General features: G+C 45.7%; 1 protein-coding gene across 1 annotated transcript in view; it reads left to right on the top strand.

Moving 5' to 3' along the window:
* Tekt3 (tektin 3) overlaps positions 1–25,523 on the top strand; it is a 35,085-nt gene extending 9,562 nt beyond the window's left edge. The window contains exons 4-8 of the mRNA XM_041665705.1: positions 4,339–4,409; positions 7,657–7,800; positions 10,614–10,836; positions 14,596–14,750; positions 25,307–25,523. Of these exons, the coding sequence (XP_041521639.1) occupies positions 4,339–4,409; positions 7,657–7,800; positions 10,614–10,836; positions 14,596–14,750; positions 25,307–25,523 (810 nt within the window). The remainder of the gene's footprint in view (positions 1–4,338; positions 4,410–7,656; positions 7,801–10,613; positions 10,837–14,595; positions 14,751–25,306) is intronic.
* The last annotated feature ends 1,386 nt before the right edge of the window (positions 25,524–26,909 follow it).

Below are 26,909 nucleotides of genomic sequence, written 5' to 3'. Positions count from 1 at the left end.
CAAAATTATGTGCATGCCTAAGAACTGGTTTTCTGTTTGTTTGTTTTTTGTTTTTGTTTGTTTGGTTTTGGTTTACTGAGAAAGGGTTTCTCTGTGTAGCTTGGGCTGTCCTGGAACTCACTCTGTAGACCAGGTTAGCCTTGAACTCACAGAGATCCACCTGCCTCTGCCTTCCAAGTGCTGGGATTAAAGGCATGTGCCACCACCATCTGGCTCAAAGAACTGTTTTAAATGAATTTCTGTTTGATGTGTTATCACTGAGTATTTTATCTGTATACCTATTTTTTTTTTTTTTTTTTTGGTTTTTCGAGACAGGGTTTCTCTGTGGCTTTGGAGCCTGTCCTGGAACTAGCTCTGTAGACCAGGCTGGTCTTGAACTCACAGAGATCCGCCTGTCTCTGCCTCCCGAGTGCTGGGATTAAAGGCGTGCGCCACCATCGCCCGGCTCTGTATACCTATTTTAAGTAGATTTAAGAGCACCTAAAAATCTCCCAGGCCAAGGAGATTAGATTAGAAAAAGTCTAATAATTTCTGGACTAAGCACTTAGTTATTGGTGTGAAGGCCTGGGAAAGTGTCATAGTCCTTACATTTACTTTATAACTCATCTCTGGGCAGAGTTAACCAGTGGCTAAGCTGGCATCTGAACTAATGCTGGCTGATATTGAAGCAGGTGTGTAGCTATAGTTGCACCAAGACTTGGGAGAGCAAGGCAACGTGTTTTCACTCAGGATGGTGGGAAGGAAAAGGCTGCAGAGTCTCTACTCTGACACCCCCACTCCATGCAACACCGCCCTAGGAAGACAGTTCATAGGAGGTGGTGACAGCAGGAGATGCACTGTGAAGGTTTCACCTGTTCAATGAGAAGGCTTAACCCAAGGTTCCTCCATCACCAAGACAAAGTTCCTGTTTGGCTTTTGCCCACAGTCCTGTTGGTGAGACCACATAGTCACCAAATACTACATGGATATTTGGAGACTCTCTGGGAAGTCAGATCACTGTGTGGTGTCACTTCTTTGTCTCCAAGTCTAGGCATGCATTAACTTTATTCCCCCCTGTGACAGAGTCAGAATCCTAGGCCCACTTCCCTGTGCTATGCTATGCCAGAGGCTGCAGTCATGGGCTCATTCGACCTGAGCCACTGGTGTGGGAGGTCTTTCTGTCTATGTGTTGCTTTTATTGGTTAATGAAAAAAGAAACTGCCTTGGCCTGTTGATAGGGCAGAACTTAGGTGGGCAGGGAAATCTGGACTAAATGCTGGGAGAAGGAAGGTGGAGAAAGAGTCGCCATGGAGCCACCAGAGTCAGACATGCTGAAACTTTGCTAGTAAGCTAATGCCATGTGGCAATAAACAGATTAATGGAGATGGGTTAAGTTAAAATGTAAGAGCTAGCTGATAAGTAGTTAGAGTTAGTAGGCCAAGCAGTGTTTTAAATAATATAGTTTCCGTGTGATTATTTTGGATCTAAGCTAGCCAGGCGGCCGGGAACAAACAAGTAGTGCTCCCCGAAACAGGCCACCTCCATGGCCTCTTCCTTCTGCACATATCCACTACCTTCTGTTGACAGAGATTTCTGTCCCGCCCGGTCCCCACAGCCATTCAGTCCCAAAGAAACACACAGAGGTCTACATTAATCACAAACTGGTTGGCCTATTAGCTCAGGCTTCTTATTAACTTTTACATCCTACATTAACTCATAATTCTTGTCTAGGTGAGCCACATGGCTTGATACCTTTTATCAGCGAGGCATTCTCATCTTGCTTCCTCTGCATCTGGGTAACAACTTCAGACTGACTCTTTCCTCTTCCCTGAATTCTTCTGTTCTGGTTGCTCTGTCTATACTTACTGCCTGGCTACTGGCCAATCAGCATTTTATTAAAGCAATATAAGTGACAAATCTTTACAGTGTACAAGATCATTGTCCCACAGCAACCTTCTGTAAGCATTCATCTCAAGGCAGGGAAGGGATGAATGCAGCATGTGTAGTTCCACTGCAGGTATGAGTGCAGACTGACAGGTCAGCTAACACTGGGCACAGTGCCGCTGCAAGTATGAATGCAATGTTAGCAGGTCAGCTAACACTGGACAGCTTCACAGGTCCCATTTCTAGACTTTCCTTGCTCATGAAAATTCCTCTTTCTTAAACCGTCTGCTATTTTTTGTCTGACTTTACTTGAATTCACAAATAAAAACTACTGTTTAAAGATAAAAAATATCAAAGTATAACATGCATTTTCCCACTGGAAATCCCAGGAAATTCTACTGCTTGCATTGTATGTGAAAGCACACTGCACATACATGATGCTGTCTAGGCAGGATTCCATGCATCCTTTGATCTCTCTCTCTCTCTCTCTCTCTCTCTCTCTCTCTCCCTCTCTCTCCTTTCTCCTCTACCCCTTCTTTACATGCCACCAAGACAGATGAAAATTAAACAATACAAAAATCCAAGATTCTTAGTATCGCATGGCTATTTGTAAGAGCAGGCAGAACTTTGCTACAACAGGGAAACTGAGAAAACTCTTAGCTGTTGATTCCACCAATCCTGAGCACTTAAGAATCAGACAGCAGGTTTAACATTTTAAGCATATTCAGTACTGTCTAAACATATATGTGGCATGTTCATATATATATGGAAGTGCACATGTTTGTGTATGTGCCTGTATGTAAAGGCCAGAGGATAACATTAGCTGCCATTCTCTGGAATGCTATTTCTCTGTCTGTCTGCTATCTATCTATCTATCTATCTATCTATCTATCTATCTATCTATGCCCAGAGTTCATCAATTAGGTTAGACTGGCTGTCTAACAAGCTTCAAGGATCTGCTGGTCACAGCCTCCTCGGGCCATCTTGTCTGGCGTCTTTGTATAGGTTGTGGGAATCAAACTCAGGTCCTTATGCTTGCAAAAGAATTGCTTTACTGCCTGAGCTCCCTGCTCCCTGCAGTGCCTTATTCAATACTTTAAGTTAAACAATAAAAGAAGATAACTAGCAGGTGAGTCATAATCTCAGAGTGAAGAAAACATCATAATCAAATTAACAGAGACAGAAATCAAAAAATTGATAGATTTTAGCATCATGGAAATTATGTTAATATAAAAAACAGTGTCAATATAAAATCATCATGCATAAAATTATATCATTTCTGACAGAAAAGATTGATTCTTTTTTTTGTTTTGTTTTGAGGTAGGGGTCTCCTACTCTAACCCAGGCTAGCCTTAGACTTAAACGCCTCAGTCTTTCAGCCTTCCTTGTGCCTGAGACTACAGGAGCCACCACCACATGTGGCTAAGAAGTGCATTTTAAATTTACTAAGAACATCAAATACATCCTTATATTAGCCTGCAAACACAGGCAGCTTGGCTGTTTGTCTTGGGCACGTTCTGTCACATTGGCGAGAGTTGGAAGCTAGCTGGCTACCTGGTTCCCTGGTGTGCCCAAGGAAGGCAGACCCATTTATCCCTGTAGATAAATGCAACTTCGCGGAAGGGAATTTTTCCTTTCCTTGCCAAGCCTTGGAAACAGGCATGACCTGTGGCGGTGTCTACATGTTTACACTGATTGTTTGCACAGCATTGTTTAATGTCACGGGAGAGCATCCAAGTTTAAAATGCCACAAACCAAGTGTTAAGGATGACCACTTTTTACTTGAGAAAATGATAAAAATGATTGTGTACACTTACAAAAATTTCTAAAAGATGTTGAGTTTACAAATTTTCTAATGTCCATGTTAATTTCAGAGGGAAATTGATATTTGCTTGCTATGAAGTAGTACATATATCATTGTAGCCTCAGTATGCCACACATTTGCTCAATGAGGGGCACGGCTAACACGGGTGTTCAAGTGTAGGGACTGAGCCAAGGGCACAGCATGGCATCAGGTGGTCGACCTCCAGGGTGGAAGTCAATTTCCATGTTTGAAACACAGGGCTTTACCCGTTATTATTGCATGTACCACCACAGAGATGCTCCCAGGGCCCGGTCTTCACTGGTTTTCTTTACTTTTGAGGGAAAGCTGTTGAGGAAAAAGGTATCAGTCAAGTTCAGTCTTTCACATCACCAGAATTTTAGGGTTTTTGTTGTTTTGTTTTAGTTAAAGACAAAGATAGAGTAGAAACGAACACTAAGATTTTCACTCTGTTCCAGCTTCATTCATATGTATTTGTATTATCATGGGGCACGCAGGTAAATGAGTAGATATAAATTTCTTTTTAATGCTTATCATCACAGATTTTCAACAAATAAAAAGTTTGTTTATTGACGGATTTGAGCGCTGAGGGCTTTGGATGATATATTCTCAATGAAGGCGTTAATGTGTGGTTTTGTTTTTCAATTGAGTAGGAAGTTGATGGCATTCTGTGTTGTCAAGAAAGAATGAGGCGACATCTGGATAAGGCGATTGCCCAACTTGCGTAAGCATTTCCTCTCTATCCAGTTTAAACCCAGCATTGAACTGTGCTTCTGCCTCCTGGGCACACTGCTCCTAGCACATCTTAAGAGCACATGGGTGCACACACACGCACACATGGACAGGCACACATACACACGCACGGACAGGCACACACACATCTGGGCACATGGGCACACACATATACACATTTTTATTCGGAGGTGAGGATGAGCACTTGGGATCTTGTTTTCGATTTTTATTTCAAAACTAATTTGGGGATGCTTTGGGAAGGATGGCCAATGTCCTTTAACTCAAGACTCTTACTTTGAGGCCTGTGTTCCATCCTGGCACTTGGTTTTAATATTTCCGTGAAGACCCATATCTTCTGATTACATCATCACGGCATTCGCTGTGCCCACAGCGCTACCGTTAGGCACTACTCCTGTTCTCTGCCAGAATACAACTCCCTCAAGGCTTGGGTTCTTGGCCACTCACTCTATGGCAAGGGTGGAAGAATGGGAAAGGAGAAGAAGAGGCAGTTCTTTAGTTATGGTAACGGCTGTCAGAATAGAAAAGTTACTGGCTGAGTCTGCTGACTAACAGCCCTCCAAAGGTCTGTGTTGGCTGTGGTCACACAAAGAAGCAGTGTTGAAAACACTCCTCCCTCAATGAAATGATGGCCACGTATATGCTGTCATTACCAAAGATGACAGGTGGTTCACCTCAGCTAACAAGTGCCACAGAAGCATCAAATCACTACCTGCTTAGTTTGCCAACCTGTGCCATGGAGCCAATCCCGGGAAGGTTGGTGAGGTTCGCATGCTGTGGTCCTCTGGAGGTGGCATTAGAAAGCTCTATTACTCAGAAATTGGGGAGATGCACAATCTGTTTCAGAGGCTGCCTGGCGTGATTTGACTAATGGACAGGTAGTTCTGATCTGAACTCATGACTTCTTTAAGAATTCTAGAATCTATATTTAGCAAGTTTCAGAGAGTCTGTCCTGATCCCCGTTTTCGTTCACAATCAAGAATCTGCTGTTAGGTCTTGTGTCCTTGACTTTTCATGGGCATCATTGTTCCATGCTGAGATGACCACATCTCTCTGTAAGTCCACATTGCTGATTGCCCCCCTTGGTTGTATCACAGGCCCTTGTACAAGGTCCTGACCATGCGTATTCATTTGATTGGATTTTTTGTTGGTGACCCTTTAAGGAGCTTGCCTTTGTTTACATCTATAGTGGACGGTGCTGACCTCACCTCCCTGGGTGCCTTTTCTATTATACTGTCTCCACTTGCTTTGAATATGACTGTCACACTCTCAGAATGCACATCAGTTGAAAATGAAACTTCCCTGGGCACTAACATAGCACCCAGGGCTATTGACATCTTTGTTTATATGACAAGTGAACGACATACCACCTCACATACCTTCCCAGGTAGACTAACAGGCTCCCCTCCCATCAAAGATGTCATCCCAAGAGAAGAAGCCCATGGGATGTGCTGCTCCTAGATCGCAAACAATACAGATCTTCTAGTCCAGAGTCCCAACATTATAACTCAATGCTGGAGGCTCAGCCGTGTCAAGGGGAGGCATCTTTTTGCATATGTATTCTCCCATAAGATTCATAAGATACAGATGGTTTGCCTGGAGCTGCTCTCATTTCTACCTTACAAAAAAAAAGCTAAAGCTTTATGGAAGTGATTTGTCTGAAGGCACAGGCCACGGAGAATGAAGCTGCTGGCATCAGTTCATTCCACCGAAAGCAATCTTTGCCAAGAGGTTCCTGTGCTCAGCTTTGCTTATGGTTCTAGAAGCATAGATGTGACCAATCATCCAGTTGTCCTGCTTCTCACGGGCCACATGCTAAGAGCTCTCAACTTTCCCAAATGTCAGCAGCCTACTGGAGTCTACGTTTGGGTGTGGAAGGAGCACACAGGCTTAGGGTGTCACCTGAAGTCCCCCAGATCCTCTTTTCACCCATGTGTCTCCCAACTCCAGTGATGGAATTCTGTCAGTCCAGTGAGTCAGCTGAGCTCTTGATTCTCACTGAAGTCCAACCTCATGGGAGATTAGCTTGGTTCTTTAAACTTACCCAGAAACCGAATACTTCTTACCTCCTCGGCTGTCTCCTTAGTCCCTGCTGTCTCCCTCCTTCATAGTCACTGCTGTGGCTCCTAGCGTGCCTTCCCAGGTCTTCAGCAGTGGGTCCTCAGTACAGCAACAGAATGGTCTAGCTAAAAGGCAAGTCAGCAGTCTCCAGTCTCTCTTTGGAGAAAACTTGGACCTTGGCAGCGTCCACCATCCAACGTGTGTGACCTGGTTGTCCTTACACCAGGTTTCAGTGTCATCTGATGAGCTCTCTCCTGCCCACCCTGTGTAAAGTCATAGCACCTGCTCTGGGGTTCCTGGTTCCTCTTTTGGTTTTTGCCATGATCTTCTAGCTACTTCAGCTTCCCGTGTAGTGTATGTACTGTCTATGGGCTCATGGTAGGACAAACTTCTTGGAGAAGAGTTTCTGCTGTGTTCACTATTTCTCAGGCTCACACAAAAATTATTTATTAAGTGAACAGTGACCATGAATGAAGATATGTTTCACCTGTCACCCATGCCCACCTCTCCTCCAGGGTTAGTCTCTTGTGGATCATCTCTCTCCCTGGAATTTGGGCAAGACTATCTCTGAGATTACCGGGGTCTCTTCTCTCCCAGTAGCTGGGCTGCTGGGGCAGAGTGTTGAGGTGAACTGCCAGCTCCTCGACCTCACTCCAAGCACTCTTTAGAACCTGATTCTGACTCTTAGTTTATATTTCCTGGGGAACATCTGTGCCAAAACATGGCCACAAACTTAGGTCGCCAATGGATTGAGGGAGGTTTTGATGTGTATGTCTCATGGGTTCTGCGAGAAATTATATTCAAAGCATAGGGAAAGGGGAGAGAATATAGAAAATGAACGGGAAGGAAGAGAGGAAGGCACAGAAATGGACGTATGACTGCCAACCAGTGGACTCTGCCCACTTGCCTAGACCCCATGGACAGGAAATGTGGCAGGGCAGGGTGGGGCAAGCGGAGAGGGGTGGGGCAGGGTGGGGCAGGTCAGGGTGGGGTCCTCAGGACCGTGACCATCTCCACAGATGCTCCTTTGGAGTGGGAGTTGATTGTTTTGATGGAGGGGAGTTGTAGAAGGTTCCACCTTAGAGGGGTGATGCCTGGTGGCTTGGGAAGTCATTGCCTGGCTGGAAACTTGTCTCTCTTCTCTCCCCCGTGTGTCGTAGCTCAGACAGAGCAGCCCAGCACGAGCTGGAGAAAGACTTGAGCGATAAACAAACAGCCCTCCGCATCGACGGGAAATGCAAGGACCTGCGCAACACTTCGGAGGGCATCAGCTACTTCCGGGGAGTGGAGAGAGTTGACGCAACGTAAGCTGGCACACGCCGTTCTGAGATTGTAATGTCATTCGTGCCCTCTGCGTTCATAGTGGTGTGGTATACAGGTTATACTCCTCCATATTTTGTTGTCTTTTTATAACTATCACAGAATCCCCCAAGACTCGGTGATTTATAAGGAACAGAAACTTCTTAGTTTCCCGTTTCTGGAGTCTTGAAAGTCCACGGTGGCAATTTCTTGTGAGAGATTTGGGGCCGAAGAAACAGAAGGGTAAATGAGTATTGGCAGAAATAAAAGGCGAACTTACTTCAATAATAGCCCACTCTGGGACACTGACCAACTCCCACGAGAACGACCTCATTTTCTCCAGAAAGGCATGAATGCAGGCAGGGGTGCGACTCCGTGAGGGGTATGTCTGTCTGCATTTATTCCTAGAACCTCAAGGTAAAGCGCGTATACACAGGCGTTGATGCTTCTTGAGGACACCCACTCATTACTTAAAGCCGTACTTCTCAGCCTTCCTAATGCTGTGACCCTTTAATACAGTTCCTCGTGTTATGGTGACCCCAACCATAAAATTAGTGCTACTTCATAACTAATTTTGCTACTGCTATGAATCATAATGTAAATATTTTTTTTTTTTTGGAGATAGATGTTTGCCAAGGGGGGGGGGTCGTGACCCACAGGTTGAGAGGTTACTGACTTAAAGGCTGTCCTGCCCAACAATGCACTGATGTAAAGACAAGTTAAAATTGGGTTATGCAAAGCATCGCCAGATGCCCCAAGATGAGAGACGCCCTTGGCCTTGCTCAGTTTTCAGTGAGATTCCATTCTAGTAGAGCCAGGCCTTGGGGACTGAACCACTCTGTATTCTGCAAACATATAATTCTTTTCTAACATGAAAATGGCACCTTGTTATGTAGAAAAGCATAGACAAAAAGGAAACCAGACATTGCCAGTTCCTAGATGCCCTGGGCCCTATGGGCACAGGCTGGGAGCCATGCATGCCTTTCTCACCAATGCTTATTTCATTTGCCTTTCTGGTAGTTCTTCGCCAGACCCCCGGATACCTAGTTGGGCAGGGCTTAGCTGAGACTGCCACTTCCTTTTAAAAGTAACCAAGTTTGATGGAGTGATGTTTACATAGAATAAAATGGTGGAGCAGCACGGGCGTGGCAGTGGCTCTGTCGTATTTGAATGTCCGTGGCAGCCCAGCCCCACGTAGATGGAGAGTTTTCACCACCCTGTAAAGATCCTCACAGTTTCCCCCGCTCCTGTGTCTACGCACTACCCCTAAAGTGACTCCAAAATTGATTCTGTCCTCTGGGTGTCTTGTCCCACAGTGACTTTCTTGAGAGCTACAGTATCAGTTACCCCTCGGGTGTTTGCTGTTCAGCTGTGAATCAGAACCAGACCCTGTGTAATCCGTACATGCTGCCTTACTTGGCTCAAGGAGAGCTGAGAGCTTTTTAAGGCTCCCAATTTTTTGCACAAGTTCTTTTCTATCCCTTACAAAATGTAAGGAGCATCTATGACATTATTTTGGGTCTAGACAACATTGAGTCCTATCCAATATGTTATTATCAGAACAGGCAAGCAGATATCGCTTATCTACCAACGAGAGACACCCAATGTGGACGACGGGTCCTTAGTCCGTCTATGTGTTCCCAGATGGACAGATGCTCGTTTGTAACCTTAAAGAATGGGATTGCCCACACGCCATTTCAACACGCCTAGCCCACTTTTTGCTGCATACTGCATCAATGATGCTGTTTTTGAGTTTAGTGTTCCTAGGCTAATATAGGTTCATGAAGTAAATATTTGTGAATTTTCATGCCACACAGATTTTCCACACATATTAATCTAACCCGTTCTTTCATTCATTTAGGCCGTTTCTAAGCTTCCCAAGCTTTATATGAATATTGCTGAAATGAATGTCCTTCCATTTCTGACTTTGGGAACACTATTTTCTTGGGACAGTGGAATTTTTGAGTTACAAACTCTTAGTCTGCATTGCTTACCTATTGCCTAGCAAGATCAAACCAGTTTAACATTCTCAGTTGCTAGACAGCAGCCCTTCCTACACAAATCGCCAGCTGCAGGTCAGTTACAAGTCAGTTGCTAGACAGCAGCCCTTCCTACACACATCACCAGCTGCAGGTCAGCTGCAGACAGCAGCCCTTCCTACACACATCACCAGCTGCAGGTCAGCTGCAGACAGTAGCCCTTCCTACACACATCACCAGTTGCAGGTCAGCTGGAGACAGCAACCTTCCTACACACATCACCAGCTGCAGGTCAGCTGGAGACAGCAACCTTCCTACACACATCACCAGCTGCAGGTCAGCTGCTGGAGACAGCAGCCTTTCTGCACACATCACCAGCTGCAGGTCAGCTGCTGGAGACAGCAGCCTTTCTGCACACATCACCAGCTGCAGGTCAGCTGGAGACAGCAGCCCTTCCTACACACATCACCGCTGCAAGTGAGCACTTCTCTTTTTACTCTTCTGAAAAGGGGTTCTCAGGGCCCTGCTGTTTTCATTGGCACACCTTTGGCTACTCCCAAGGTTGATATTTTTGCTTCTCTTTATTGGGCTGGTCTGGACACATCTGTAAAGACCTTACATGCTCTTGCTCTTCAGCGATCCATCCCCACTCTGGCGGAAGAATTACTTCATGCCTATTAATGCACTATTGGTTCAAATAGACTTTGCTGTTGTTTCCATCTCATGCAGCATGTCTAGGATGGGTGGCACTGGAGCCTTTCTCTCACAGCATGCACTGTCCCTGCAGACTATCTGGGTTGACGCCTCATTGTCGCCATCACCTCTCTTCCCATTCCCAGGGTGTCTGTGCCCGAGTCGTGGGCCAAGTTTACAGATGACAATATTCTCCGCTCCCAGAGTGAGAGGGCAGCCTCCACCAAGCTGAGGGATGACATTGAGAACCTCCTGGTTGTGACAGCCAATGAGATGTGGAACCAGTTCAACAAAGTGAACTTGGCTTTCACCAATCGCATTGCTGAGACTGCAGATGCTAAGAATAAGATCCACGTTCACTTATCGAAGGTAAAGAAGGAGCTAGCTTGGTCTCGGAACTATACCCAAGGCTGGGGGAAGAGTTCAGGGGAAAGGGTTTGGTTGGCCCATTCAAGGCCCTTGGCTTTACCCCCCAAGATTGGAAAATGAAAAACTAAATCAATCATTTGTTCCCCATATTTGCCATGGGCAAGGCAGGGCACTCTGAGACTACAAATCTCTCATCACCTCCAGGAAAGCTCCATAAGCCGCATGACTTCCTGGCCATCCAGACTGAGGAAAATTAAAAGCAGTACAAAGCATGTCATTTATTTCAGGCTGTAGCCAGGTGTCAAAATGAAACAGGAATTCACTGGTATTTGGAGCACAAAGAATGCACTATACAGGGAGAGACTCTTAGTATTTAATGGAAACAAAAATATTATGATAAAGCTTAATGAATCGCCGTATATACCTAGGATGTGGATTTAGTAGAACACACGGTGGGGAGGGAGTTCATTTGGGTCAGTCATTTCAGATCCCTTTTCTGGACGACGGGACCAAATGCAGGACGCAAAAAGGTATTCCTGAGTATTCCCGAGTTGTGAAGTGCTCTGTGCTGTGGGTGTAGGAGTTTTACAGTGATGATTGAGTAAAGGCTGATGCAGAAGTCACATTTCGAGATAAGCAAGACCTTCTGCCTTTGCTCCTAAGTACTATGGAACATGGCCCTCATCATGTGGCACTTTTTTCCCCTAAAAATATTTACCTTTATTTTATGCGTATTTTATGTATGAGTATTTTGCCTGCATGTACGTCTGTGCACCATGTGCATGCAGTGCTCATGGAGGCCAGAAGAGGGCGTCAGAATCCCCCTAGGACTGGAGTTACAGAATTGTGAGCTGCTATGAGGATGCTGGGAATTGAACCTGGGTCCTCTGGAAGAGCAGCTGGTGCTCTTAACTGGTGAGCCATCATCTCCCCAGCCTGTCTTCCTTTTAAAGATCTTATACTATTGCACTAAGGTAATATTTCACAGTAGAGGGTGCCATGTTCCCCCCAGGCATCAGCAATCTACCCTTCCTTCTCAGGATGCCTGACTTATGCAGTAAACAACAGTCGATCCAGGTGGTGTGCTACATTGTGAAGGGCGGGGAAAGGTATAAAATGTAGTTTGTTCCTGAGCAGATAGTAATGACAGTAGGAGGTCACGCACCCTGATTGCCCATGACAACTGTATGTTTGTGGGTTAGAAGGAGAAATGAGTGTCCGAATGGGGCAATCCCTCCAACAGGGCTCGGGAGGCAGTGACTCAGTGGCCACATTGAGGTCTAAAGAGGCTGTTGAAGCTGGCATGGATGCTGTGCCCTAGGAGAGGAGCTTGGGAAGAAGGTTGGAATCATACTGCAGAAGTTGTTGGGATGGGGGTCAGGGCAGTAGGGCTCTGTAGCATGAAATTCTAATTGGCTATAATAATAAAAACCAAAGTCAGATATAGGGGTTGATGCTGAAAGATCAGAGAAGCAGGGCAGCCAGCCACTAGAGAGTTCTTACCTCGACCTGTGCTCAGATCGAAGGGGTGATCCTGTCTCTATGAATCTTAAGACTGCATGCTTAGACTGAATCCCCAGATGGCATACTCAAACTGCATCTCTCTCTATGAAACCTCAGACTGCATCTCAGACTGAATCCTCAGACTGTACCTGAGCTCCTGTCTCCTCCCGCCTTATATTTCTCTCTCCACCCAGCCATATCACTCCTGTCTCTACCTCCCTAGTGCTGGGTTTGAAGGCACGTGATCCAATTGCTGGATCATCTTTGTGTGACAGAGTTTCTTTGTTCACTGGTGGATTGCAGGTGGCGTTTTCTGTTTGTTTGTTTGTTGTTGTACCTAACCACTGCATTAGTTCTCCAGGGCTGTGGCCACACAAAGTGCTCACTGTCTGAGTGGCTAGAAGCCTGAGCTCCAGATGTCACAAGGTTCCCTGCTTGCACTCTCTGGCAGTCTCTTCTCTCGATGTGTCCGTGTCACCTTCCTCTGTGTGCATCTGTGCTGTGTTAGTCAGGGCTCTCGAGAGGGATAGAACTTAGAGAATGAGTCTCTCTCTGTGTGTGTGCGCGCACACACACACACACACACACACACACACATTTATTGATCAGGGCTCTCGAGAGGGATAGAACTTAGAGAATGAGTCTCTCTCTGCACACACACACATACACACACACTCATGCACACACAGGGATTTATTAGAATGGATTACCAGATGTGGTCCAGCTAACACTACAGTGCTGTCTAACAATGTTCAAGAGTCCAGTAGTTGTTCAGTCCACAAGGCTGGATGTCTCAGCCGGTCTTCAGTATGTGCCAGAATCCCAAAGAAGCAGGCTCTAGCACCATTGAAGGAATGAACTTGGCAGCGAGCGTGAGAGCAAGCAGGCAACAAGAGAGCAAGTTTCCTTCTTCCATGGTTTTGGGTTGCCAACACAAAGTGTGGTCCAGATTAAAGGTGGACCTTCCCATCTCAAACATCTGGATTAAAAGTGGATCGTCTCACTTCAAATGATGTACTTAAGAAAAAAATCCCTACCTGTGTGCCCAATAATTTGGGTTTTAGTAAATTTCAGATGTAGTCAAGTTGACAACTAGGAATACCTATCACAGTGTCCAAGGTCCCTCCATTTATAAGACTTGGACCACTCTGTTGACTCATTTTAACTTGACCTCTGCAGAGACTCAATCTCCCAGTATAGTCACATTCTGGGGTCCTGAGGGTTGAGACTTCAAGATATGAACTTTTAGGGGAAGGACATACAATTCAACCCATAATAGATACATTCTAAGTTCCACTTAGACATGTTGGGATGCAGACACATGGATGTCACGCTGATCCTGCTGTTTTATGTCCTAGTGAGACAATACATATATACACAGACATGAAGGTGCACACACATACACCCCACATACATGAGAGAAAATGGTTAGTCTGTTGGGAAGGCACAGACATAACCACTTGGAACCAGAGAGATAAAGGTTTGTCAGAAGGACGTGTTGTCTCTTCTGGTGAGAATCAGACATGGCTATTTTGACAGGTTGGCAAAAGCTTGGGAGAGAGGTCAAAGCCTGAGTGACAGACTCAGGAGGGCTTGGATTACATGGACATTAAATAGGTGTGCTTTTACAAGGTCCCTGGAGAAGATAGAGGATGTAATAGCAAATTTCCCCAGGATAAACCTTTGGCAGTGGGATGAGGAACAGTTAGGAAGCCAGGAATTTGGCTAGCAGCTGACTAAAAGAACAGGTTGGGCCAGGGTTTCAAGTAGTGGGAAGGATTCAAGAGGCTCTGACCTTGACCTTGAGAGGCATTTTCCTGAGAGCAAATTCAGTAGCCTATGGAATATGGGGTAGGTGGGAGGCAGAGGGAATGGGCATAGGCCATGGGTGAACAGACTTGGCAGGGAGCACAGGCAAGTTTGGAGAGGACCCTGGGATGGGATCAAGGCAGAAAAGACAGCTGGTTTGGAAAGTGCGCTGGTTAGTAATTGAGCTGTCACCAGGACTGAGGAAAGGGGCCACACCAAAGGACCAAAGTTGGGAGGTTTGGAACTGAGGAGCAGCAGAAAACTGGGTGTCACTGAAGGTGGGGTGTCCAGAGAACAAGAAGAGGAGAAGGTGAAAGGAGCAAGGTTCTCAGTGAATCTACTTCCTCCTCCCTGAGGTCAAGGAAGCCCAGGTGCCAAAGGTAGGAGTGCCTCAGGTGGTTCAAGGACCAGCAACAGGATGTCAGCAGTTGCTTCTCGTTGCCACAGACCCTGCAGGAGATCTTCCAGATCGAAATGACTATAGAATCCATCAAAAAGGCCATCAAAGAAAAGTCTGCCTTCCTGAAGGTGGCTCAGACCCGGCTCGATGAACGGACAAGGAGACCGAACATAGAGCTGTGTAGGGACACGGCTCAGTTACGGTAAGGGTGGGCAGAGGGGGAGAGCTGGGGGGGGGGGCGGCTAACTGGATGCAGCTGGGCTCTGATTAAGGATATTCTCTGATGCCAAGCATTGTGAAGATGCCTTCTTTAAATGTGTAAAGTGTGACTGTCAAATGGGTAAGGGGTTCAATTCGGGACGATGAAGAAAAGTCTTGAGATGGGTGGTGGTGATGGTTGCCTGATGGTGGTTGCCTGTGTTTACTGTCACTGAACGGAACACTTCACAGCGGCTAAAGTGTGTTGTGCATATTACACCATATATTTGTTAACAGTTAAAACGACAGAAATACATCACATAGCCTTAGCATTTAGTTCATTCAGAACATTCGGGGTGGTGGTGTTTGGGCTTCTGAGCAATTCCTTAGGTTGCTAGTCCAGGCCACAAGGCTCCCCTTGTGAAAGTAAATCAAATCGGTAGCAGTGGGCTGGACCGTGGGGAGATGCCGTGAGCCTTCTCTTGTGTTCCATGGTAGAGTCTTGAACCGACCACACGTGGGCACTACCAAGGAAAGCAATGGTGGTTCAGTGATGGCTTTTCAGAGAGAAAATCAAGGGAGACTCCTCGTAAGAGCAATTGTCATTGATGACGATCATGACGATAACAATGATGACAATGGGCAATGATGATGATGAAATCGTGATGAAAACAGTTGTCACCTTTCCTTGATTGTGCTCCATGCGTGGCCCTGTCCTGTGACTTTACAGTATTTCTTACATCACCTTCATTTTGTGAATGAGGAAAAGGAGGTAGAAACAGGTTGTGGAGTGTCTTAGTCATGGCTGCTGTTCCTTGATGAAAACTCCATGGCCAAAAGCAACTGCAAGAGGGAAGCTTTCATTTGCCTTACCCTTCCACATCACTGCCTGTCATCAAAGGAAGCCAGGACAGGAGCTCAGACAGGGCAGGAGCCTGGAGACGGGAGCTGATGAAGGGGCCGTGAGAGGCGCTGCTTACTGGCCTGTTCCTCTTGCTTTGCTCAGCCTGCTTTCTTTTTTTTTTTTTTTTTTTTTGAGTGAAAGCTCATGATTTTATTGTCTTCATAACAAGGTCAGCTTAGAACTGGATCACTTGGCCCTTTCTCTTCTTATCACGACCCAGTTCAAAATGCTTGCATCTCTTAATAGCCAGCATCCTCTTAGATCTGCAATTGGGCTCCACACATTCCAGTCTCAGCACAATCTTCTTTGTAGTTTTTGCCTTTTTGCGGAAAATAGGCTTAGTCTGCCCACCACAGCCACTCTGTTTCCTGTCGTAACGCCACTTTCCCTGGGCATACAAAGAATCTTTGCCCTTCTTGTACTGGGTCACTTTATGGGGTTGGTCTTTGCCACATTTCTTGCAGAATGTATGGCGGGTCTTAGGAACAACGTTCACCATGTTGGCGGGTGCGATATCGGCACAGAAAGAAAAAGCTCAGCCTGCTTTCTTATAGGACGCAGGGCCACCAGTCCAGAGGTGTCCCCACCCACAGTGGTCTGGACCACTCCCATCAGTCACTAATTAAGAAAATGCCCTACAGGTTTGCCTGCCTGCTACAGAATCTTGTGGAGGCATCTTCTCAATCTAGATTCCCTCCTTTGGGGTGACTCTAGATTGGGTCAAGTTGACATGGAAACTCGCTGGCACCCACAGCTGCACTGAGATCACATCTGGCAGTGAGAGACAGCCGGAGCTTGAATTCTTGCCTGGGTCACTGCAGATGAGTGTGTTACTATGCGGGAACTGGGCAGGATTGAGAGGCCTGACCAGGAGCTGGATTCAACCAAACCATGCACTTCTGCCTCCTCCAGCTTTCAGACTGTGTGGCTCTTTTTCATTCCCCTGCCATACACCTGATCTCATGGGACATTCTTCATGTCCGTATGAGATGAGTTGCTGAAGCCAGTGTTGTAGCCTTGTCTCTTTCTCACACAGAGGACGGAGCCCGGAAACCTGGGGACCATTGCTGTAGTCACTCTCCATGTACAGTATGGATCTTGACTGCATTGAGACCTACACTAGAATACACAGACCCTGACTTGAGATTTTTCTTTGTTTTTACTTTATGGTGGCATAAGCTGTGTCCATCCCCATATTGCTCTTGGCTTTCAATGCAGGAGATATTTAACATGTTATTTTAAAACAGGCTTTGTCCTGGGAGCTTGATGGTTTTAGCTACTGTCAATGTCCTGTGTCTGGTTAAGGCAGGCGAGGCTGAGCTGTGATGATCAATAGGTTAGATATACTAACTATGTTTTATAGTTCCAGTTTACCATCTTCATTAGGACATGACCCATCATAAGGTCGGGCAGCATCTACACACACACACAACCTTCTCAAATTAACTGTGTGTCAAGTAGTGTAGCATTTGGGGGTGGGCTTCCAATACACAGGTGACCACCCAGGCTGCATGCTCCTCAGAAGGGGCTCTTCCAACACAATCCATTATTTGAAGTAAGTTGCCTTCCACTCCAGAGGCAAGACAGGTCCCTGGGTGGCCAGCTGAAGTGTGTCTCTCGCTTCAGAAGAACCTGCAGTCAGAGAACGGGCACGGGCTAGTTAGGATTAGTTAACGAGTTGTGGTTTTTTGCAAATATGCTGTGTGTTGGACATGAGGGTGTCTACTCACATGTAGAAGCAGGGGCTTTGCCCACTTGCACATTTGTGGGGGCCAGAGGCTGGCAGTATATCTCCTATTGCTTTCTTCCTTTCTTTCTTTTCTTTTTTGAGGTGAGGTTTCTCATTGAAGCTGGTGCTGACCATTTGGGGCTTGTTGTCTAGAAAGTGACTGTCTCCACCTCCCAGCTCTGGGATTACAGGAGTGCACAGCCATACCCAGCTTTGTACATTGGTTCTGGGGACCAATGCTCACGTTTTCATGCTTATGCACCAAGCACTGTACCTGCTGAGCCTAGCCTTCTCCCCAGCCCTCTGGATGCAAATATTATTAGAAGAGGCTGAGCTGAAGTCTCATGATCCAAAACAGTTTCTGCAGAGTCATCAAACATGGAGATGGGAAAAATTCTTCAGACTGCTATTAGATAAACACAGGGTTTTATTTTTGTTTGTTTTGGATGCTGGAATTGGAACCTGGGGCCTTTGGAAATGTTGTGTGTTCTATCATGGAGCCACACCTCAACCATAAAAGTTTCCTTTTCCGTGTGTGTGTGTGTGTGTGTGTGTGTGTGTGTGTGTGTGTATGACCTATGTACTCTGCAGGTTTGTGGATGTGTATGCATGTGAGTGTGATGTCTTGAATCATCCCCAGTCATTCTTCTACCTTATTCATTGAGGCAAGGTCTCTCAATCAACTCCAGAGCTTGCCGATGTGGCTGGCCATATTTCTGCAGATCCCCCACTTCTGTCTTCCTGGATTGGAATGATAGGCAAGCATCCATGCCTCCTATCTGGCATTTATTGCGTTCTGGCTATCTAATCTTTGTTCCTCATGCTTGCACGGCAAACACTTTAACCACTGAGCCATCTCCTCAGTACATAAAAGGATTTAAAGTGGCTCTGGTGTCACCAAGCAAGGAGAGATGCTCACGGCCCCTCTGAGAGGCTGAACTTCCAAGCTAATGTGTGCGGCTGTTCTCTTGCTTCCCTGTTGGTCCTCTGCTGTGTCTGTTTCCTCTGCTTCCATTAGGCCAGAACCTGTATTTGCTTTTTGTGAAGAAAGCCTTGCCAAAGATATTTGAGACCATTATTATTTGGAAAAAAAAAACTTCCCATCAAAATTAATCACTGTAAAAGCAACCCTTGGGCTGTCTAGATTGAAAAAGATCAAACTTAGGGTAGGGGGTTGAGGATGGAAAAAAATGCTGTTTTCATTTTTGAGACTTTATTTACATTTCAAATATTCTAAGTGGGCTCCTTCAAAAGCAGTTCTAAGTTCCTTCTTGGCATCTTTGGTAGAAATCCAGAGAAGGCTCTGCTTAACTTAAATCTTGATTCTTAGACAAATAAACTCTATAGCAGACATGTTTGTATTTGAAGCAAAATGATTTTCAAGTCTGTAATTTAAACAACAACAACAACGAACTGGAATGCTGTCAGCAAAATAGTTCTCCCAAATCAGCTGAGACCACAGAAGGTAGAAGTGATGTGTGTCCTTGATAGTGATGTGGATTTCTGATGGCTGCAGTTGGGGGAAGGTTGTCCCCTTCTGTGCCCTCAAAGTTTCAAGAAAGTGCCTTCTCCAGATCTTACATGTTTTGTTTTGACAGTGATACTTTAAGTTATTATATTCACCGTTCGTTATGGTAAACTTTCAGGGGACGAGAGTTCGGCTGTAGGGAGAAAAGACACATCTGGGTTCAGGATTCCTTTTGAAGTCAGGGAGGACTGGGAGAGCAGAGGCTAGGCAGTCCTGGTGATGATAAACAGCCTTGATCTAGTCCTACCTCCAATCCTCTCCAGCAGCTGTGATGGAGCTGGTGACACTTTATACCCTAAGGTTTTAAACAAAAGCTCTCTTTAACCCAGTCTGCTCTAAACAGCAAAGTATAGCATACCAGATGAGTTTGCAGACTCTTTGCTTATCACCCCCTGACCCCTGGATCTTGAGTGCCATTGGCAGGGAGAACGGTATGGTCTCTGGGTGAAGAGGATGTGGGATGTTAACATGCTTCCCCAGATGCTGTGGACCCTTCCCCCCCCCCCCCCCCCCGCAGGGGCAGAGATGGAGCTCAGAGAGGTGCGCACGCAACACCAGTGGGCTCTACCACTGACTCCCACCTCGGCGCTTAGTTTTTCAGTTCACTGTGTATCTCAGGCCGGCTTCAAACTCTGAATCCTTCTGCCTCTGCCTCTGCCTCTGCCTCTGCCTCCATAGGGTGGGAATTACAGGGCTGTGCCCACATGCCTGCTGGTGCGCACCCTTCACTGGTGTCTTCCTTGTCTCAGACTGGATGCAGGTCTGTTGAAAGTAGGTTCCTCCATTTCTTTCCTGCCTTGAGTCCTTACTGGCTTGCATCTGGGTCTTACTCTTGGTGCATCCTTTGGATGTAGAACTTTTGGCATCTCCCTGCCTCCCAAGGCTGCCTCCTCTGCCTGGATCAGTAGTTCTCAATCTTCCTAATGCTGCGACCCTTTAATGCAATTCCTCATTTGTGTTTGGTGACCCCCCAACCATAAACTTAATAACTAATTTTGCTACTATTATGAATTATAGTGTAAATGTCTAATATGCAGGATATCTGATATACAACCACTATGAAAGACTTGGTTGGCCCCAAAGGGATTGCAACCCACAGGTTGAGAACCACCAACCTAGAGTGTAGACATTGGCATTCATTAGAGAGCTCAAGAGGCAGATAAAAGTTACATTGGCTGAGGAGATAGCTAAGGAATGCCCTGAGGTCAGAGACTGGAGTGAGGAAAGTATGCGGGAGTGGAATGTGTGGGGATGGGGATTGAGGGGCAGGAGGGGTTGTATGGAAGACAAGATGGCTAGTTTCTATGACTGAGTGGTGTGAGGTCATGAAGAAGGGGTAAAGTCAGCCAGTTTTTTCTAGCACCCAAAGGATGAGGTTAGCTTTACCTGAGACAAGATGCACAATGACCCAGGGTGCTGCCACTGTAACTCTGTCACACCCTACCTCAGCCTGTGGCCAGCCCAGTGCAGGCAAGCAGGAGGGGAAGCTCAGAAGCTGGGTGTGGTGGGATTTCCCTGGGGAAACTGTGAGAGCATCTTCATTTAACATGGCGATGTTTGTGTCAATGTGCCATCTCTTATCCAGGCCCCTTCAGGTTACCCCTCTAAAAGGCAAAGAGAGTAGAAAAAAATCTCTCCTAATTGCAGCCCCTTGATATTTTGGGATATTAGGTCTAGGACCCCCTCAGAGAAGTCAAAATTCATGAGTGCTCAAGTCCTGTATGTTAAATGGTATAGTATTTTCCATGAGCACTTCCTTCTACATACATGAAATAATCTGTAGATTAGCATAATCCAATATAAATGGTACTACCATAAGCAGCTGCTGTATGGTGCTGTTTAGGGAGTAAAGTCAAGAAAGTCGGTGTGAGTGTTCAGGAAGAAGCAAAATTTTAAAAACAACACAACACTTTCTGTCTGAGGTTAGTTGAGTCTACCGATAAAGGACCCACTAATAACCAGGCAGTGGTGGCGTATGCCTTTAGTTCCAGCTCTTGTGTGGCAGAGGCAGGTGGATCTCTGAGTCAGAGGCCAGCCTGGTCTACAAAGTTAGTTCCAGAACAACCAGGGCTCTCAGAGAAATCCCATCTCAAAAAACAAAACAAAACAAAAAATAACCCACTGATTCTCTCCGGTTTAAGGAGGGAAAAGTTGTGGGGGTTTTTCTTGTTGTTTTGTTTTCATTGTTGACCTGAAGAATAGCATTCACCATATTTATGGTAGAGATCCAGAATAGTATAGAAAGTAAAACTGTAAACAGTAAACACATATCTTCTACCCGCCATCCTATCCGGGAGAAATCACAGGAGGGCACTCTGCTGTCTGTCTCCATCACCAGACAGCGCAGGAGAGGTCTAGATTGTGACCATCTCAAGGAGCAGCATATGGTGGGGTTCTTTGTCCAGCACATATGCTTCAAAAGTCAAGAACTTCAAACATGAGCACCGTATCTGCATAACTCCCCCTCACACTCCTCCCTGGCGCCTCCAGATTTGTAGTATCTTCTTTAATTACTATATTTTACATGTATATATGTGTGTACATATGCACATATGTAATACAACCTACTAAATCCATTTAACTTTGCTCATATGTACAAGTGTTCAGGGGGGAACAGCTGGGATTGGAAACGCTATGTGGGAGCTTGTCCCTGAAGGAAACTCATCATCTCTCTTCTGATCACCCTGTTTCAGAAGCCACCGATCGCCTGTAGTTCCTCATTTGGGGTGGAATCACGCGGAATTTTTCTAGTCTATATTGGCATGTCCGCTGGTGTTGGCATCATGCTGGTCTTGTTCAAGAAACCATATGGTTGGGATCTCATGGGTACATTTTCCCTGCAATGCCCAGAGCACACTGTCTGGCCACATGCTAGGATCCTGGGCTTCTGGCTCTTGCGATCTTTCTCCCTCTTCTGTGTCTTTACCAGAGCCGGAGACATAGAGGTCTCGTTACAGGTGTAACCAACTAGTGTTGGTCCCTGATTCTCTGCATGTTGGTCAGTTGTAGATCTCTGTAACGATCTCCATCCGGATGGATGGTGGGGACAGCTACACATGTAAATGTTCTTAACGATCCTGAGCTACACATGGATATGCTTAAGATGGCCAACTTTACAGTATGTGTATTGTGCCGGGACTAAAAAAAATACTTGGCACTAAAAATGACTTGTTTACTTGACATTGAAGTCCAGCTGGGCAGGCATCCTGTGTATTGTCTGTGAGGATTACAAATAAAAGATAGTGAGATGGGCCATCTCAAAGGAACCCTGTGTCCTGAAGCCACCCTCCTGGGTCTCTGCCTCTGCCCTTTTATTACTAGGAACAGAGAGGGTGGGGATGGGAAATGGGACCCTGTTCCTTAATAGAGCCAGCCAGACTCTATATTTCCTTCCCAGATTCCGGGATGGCCTGCCATTGCTTATAAACACGTGTGGGCTGTGTGCCTGGGCACAGGACAGCTCATCAATCCTCTGGGCTCAACTTCCTCATCTGTAAAACAAGGGACCTGGGCCTGCTGACCCCTGATGTCCCTCTTCCAGTTGTACTGTGTCCTGGCATTAAGGTGGTTTGGATGTGTTTCTGTCATGGTGAAGTCTTTCTCCCCTCCAGGGATTCGTGGATCCTCATTAGATCATAGGCACCGTTGTATTCAGGACAGTTTCTGATATGTATTTTAACTAAATCCATGCCCCTTTAATCTGCTAGTAAACGAAACTTTGAAGACAATACAGTTTCATCTTTGCATCACCAATCAGGATTTGATGGACAGCCATCAGGATCCCTGGGGTGTGGTTCTAAGATTTCCCTTGGATATCCAAGTCCACAAACATGGAATCCCTCCTATAAAATGAAGCGGCATTTGCATATAACCTATGCATACCCCTGTGCACCTTTTGTTCATGGATAGATTACTTATAATGCCAATGCAATGTAAACGGCCGTGACAGTATACTGTTTAGGGAATAAGAAGGAGATAAAGGTGTTTGTTTAGCATAGATGCAATTTTTCCCCTGAATATTTTATATCCGTGACTTACTGAATGCCTATGCAGACCCTCGGATACAGGGGTGTGACTGTACTCTGAGTTATGTTCTCAACTGACTGGAATGGGAGGAGAGTAATTAGAAGTGGCTGATAGGTGGCTCCCAAGGTCTCCTTCTACTCACCTGAGAGTGGAGATGCTTCTGGTGTCCTTAGAAAGAGCAAGCTGGTCGGCCCGGAATGGCACTCAGAACAGCACTTACATGGAGGGCAGTCACTAGCAAGTTACAATAATGATTGCTGCCCCTTTTATAACCTATGCCCACCTTCACCCTTGAGTGACACAGAGGTGCATCCTTGAGATACTGTTGGTCAAACCAGTGGGTAATTACTCTTGGGAAGAAAACACTTTCTAACTATAAACATGGTAGAAATCCCGGCCTGGAGGGATGGCTCAGCCGTTAAAGGCTAGACTCACAACCAAAAATATAAGGGTAGAAGAAATCCCAAAAGGGCTCACCAAACACTGAAATCTTATGTATGGCAAAACATAACACAGCAAACATACCATAAACAAAATGAGAAGGCAAACAGTTGCTTGGGAGAATGTTTTCCAAAAGCAAATGACAAAAACCGCACAGCTGCCATTTCCAGAAGCACGCCTAATCTTTACGCTTGCTTATGCAATGGCGGTGATAAGGAGTAGTGCTTCAGCAGCAAAGTGACAGGCAGCTTGGACACCAAATGCAAAAGGGTGCACAGGCATTTAGGAAAGGCCCGTGTACAACATAAGACCATGAAGACCGAGACTGTACCGACTGCATCCTTGAGAAGGAGCTGCTCCACTCTGGGATGGTGCTGCAGTTTTTCTTCCTGTCCTCATGACTACTCTTCATCACTACACAGAAAGAGCATTTGTGACAGTTCCGGGGTCACAGTTTACACAGTTGCACAGCCACAGACCATCATCTTCATGCTGCATTAGAGTTTGGAAAATTACCATATGCTGACTTTAGATCTGTGAGGATTTTACTTAGGGCCTTGCTGTGCTATTGTAATTTGGAGAACACCCCTTACTGAGATACGGTAACAGGTTGGGCAGAATTCGAAATAGTACAGGTTCTCTCTCCTCATCTCTATAACGGATTTTCAAGGCTGAAGTAAAAGGTAAAAAGTTCCAGCTAAGTGTGTGGGTGCACCCCTCGTGGTCCTGAGTTCCTTGCTCGTGCTCCGTCTCCTTCTGCTCCTGATTTGGACCTTGAGATTTCTGTCCAGTGCTCCCATGTGGGTCTCTGTCTCTGTCTCCTTTCATCGCCTGATGAAGGTTAATATTCATGAGGATGCCTATGTGTTTGTCTTTGGATTCACCTTCTTATTTAGCTTCTCTAGGAACATGAATTATAGGCTCAATGTCCTTTATTTATGGCTAGAAACCAAATATGAGTGAGTACATCCCATGTTCCTCTTTTTGGGTCTGGCTTACCTCACTCAGGATAGTGTTTTCTATTTCCATCCATTTGTATGCAAAATTCAAGAAATCCTTGTTTTTTACTGCTGAGTAATACTCTAAATGGGAACTCACCAAGGCCAGCTGGCCTAGGTCTGAAAAAGCATGGGATAAATCCGGACTAGCTGAACATAGCGGACAATGAGGAATACTGAGAATTCAAGAACAATTGCAGTGGGTTTTTGATCCTACTGCACGTACTGGCTTTGTGGGAGCCTAGGCAGTTTGGATGCTCACCTTACGAGACCTGGATAGAGGTGGGCAGTCCTTGGGCTTCCCACAGGTCAGGGAACCCTGATTGCTCTTCGAGCAGAGGAGGGAGGGGGACTTGATCGGGGGAGGGGGAGGGAAATGGGAAGCGGTTGCGGGGACGAGGCAGAAATCCTTAATAAATAAATAAATTTAAATAAATAAAAAAAAAGAAAAAAAAGTTCCAGCTAAGTTTTGAGGTTCTTCCCCCAATGCACACGCCATACTTGCCCTTTACAAAATATCGATGTTTATAATTGTCCTTCTTTTAGAATATTGTACTTATCATACATTTATGTGTGTGCATGTGAGTATGTATGTCAGAGTATAGAGGGGAGTGTGTGTGTGTGTGTGTGTGTGTGTGTGAGAGAGAGAGAGAGAGAGAGAGAGAGAGAGAGAGAGAGAGACAGAGAGAGAGAGACCTCATGAATATGTTTATCTTGTCATTTGGGCTATGAACTATGGCTGTAGGCAATGGGGGTGACCCTGGCATGATACTGGAATCACGCATAGATCCTGATTTCCTGGCTATCAAAAGTACTTCTGACAGGGTCATTGTGCCTCTCCTGTAGGACTCAATTAGTGCGCAAGCCTTTAATGCAGCCGAGGGCGGGTTACAGGAGTGTGCCCGCCCAGCTGACTATGCTTTCCCTCCCGCAGCCTTGTTAACGAGGTCTATGAGGTGGATGACACCATCCAGACTCTGCAGCAGCGCCTGAGGGACTCGGAGGACACCCTGCAGTCCTTGGTCCACACCAAAACCATCCTGGAGCAAGACCTGGCTGTGAAAGCCAACACCCTGTACATCGACCAGGAGAAATGCATGAGCATGCGCAAAAGCTACCCCAATACCCTGCGGCTGGTTGGCTTCTGCTAGGGACCCCGGGAAGAATGGTTTTCAGACCCCTAAAATAATGCTAGAAGCAAAGCCCTACCCCAGCATCTAAATGAGTGTGAATGTAGTCACTATTAAAGGGTTGTTGTGATAGAAACACACCACACCCTTGTCTTGGATGGCCTTTCATTTGTGTCTAAACCTTAATTTTCTGTGTACTGGCTTTCTGGGTTATGGAGAGGAATAAGGAAATGTAGTAAATCCCCTAGAGAAGGTAAACAGGAGGGATTGAACGGTTCTCATCATTCTATATGTAATATGAATGGGCCAAAAATGAAGGGTATTTTATCCTTGAAGTGACCAGATCAGGAGTCCTAATCTTGTCAAAATTGCTGCATGTTCCCCAAAGATCTGCGTGTCTTTGTCCTCAGGACACTGCAGTTGGGATGTGGTGGGACACACATGGGGAGCTGTGGAGTGAGTGCACAGGAGAGCCTTAGAGCATTGGGTGTGGTTTTGAAAATGACTGTGTGGTTTTGAAAATGACTGTCATCCCGTATCTTTTCCTTCTTGGCCGTTCCTCAGCTTTGCCACTCTCTGAAATGGGAGACCACAGCAGAGAGGCCTTTTCTCACGCCTCACTTTCTCCTCTTTCTCTCGGTGTCTCTCTCTATCTCCCAGTGTGCTTGCCCTGTTTTAACCATTGTCTATTAACTCTGGAATTCACATTCTCCCCGCCTCCCCGCCTTTCGGTCTTGCTTCTTGCCCTCTCTCCTTAGAATATTGGTTAGCTAATTTCACAGGACATTTCCAAATGCCAGAAGGGTTGATGTACGCATGATAAGCTTGTACATCAGCTATTTTTGTGACCTCAAAATATCATTTTAGAATCAAATTATAGGTTTGGTTTTGTTCCTTTTACTTCTGATGGAACCAGATATCTCAATGCCACTAAATCATCTCATAATTGAGTTAGATAAAATGCCATAGTTTAATGAGTTTTACAACCCTCTTATTTACAAGCTTAAACTCATATGTCTCTTAGTTGCTATATGCTTGTGGGAAATCTTTCTTTTTCCGTGAATTATATATTTTTTTTTTAATTTGAAGAATACAGCCTTCCACCATTCTTCGACTTGGTCTATATTTCTGGCATTACGAGAATGTGACGGGAAGAAAAAACTGTAGCCCAGACAGAAAAGGCCTTGCTTTCTTATTTTGGTAAACTGTGGGCAAGACTAAATTCTGTAAATAAACATTTGGTTTTTAGTCTGAAACGTAGTAGCTCGTTCATGGTTATAGCTTCTGCAGTGTTGAAGTCTACAGGCAGCCTAGACTCAGAGTGGATGCTCGTGTTTAAGAATCTCAGGGCTGGAGGATATATGTCACATGTCCTGCCTTTATCTGTTTAAACCATATTAATATGAT

This window comes from Microtus oregoni, unplaced genomic scaffold, assembly GCF_018167655.1.
Source record: "Microtus oregoni isolate MIOR12 unplaced genomic scaffold, Mior012 000015F_ref0000493, whole genome shotgun sequence".
Classification (NCBI taxonomy): Eukaryota; Metazoa; Chordata; class Mammalia; order Rodentia; family Cricetidae; genus Microtus; species Microtus oregoni.
The sequence above is the reverse complement of the archived record's forward strand: the minus strand, read 5'-3'. Positions and strand labels throughout refer to the sequence as shown.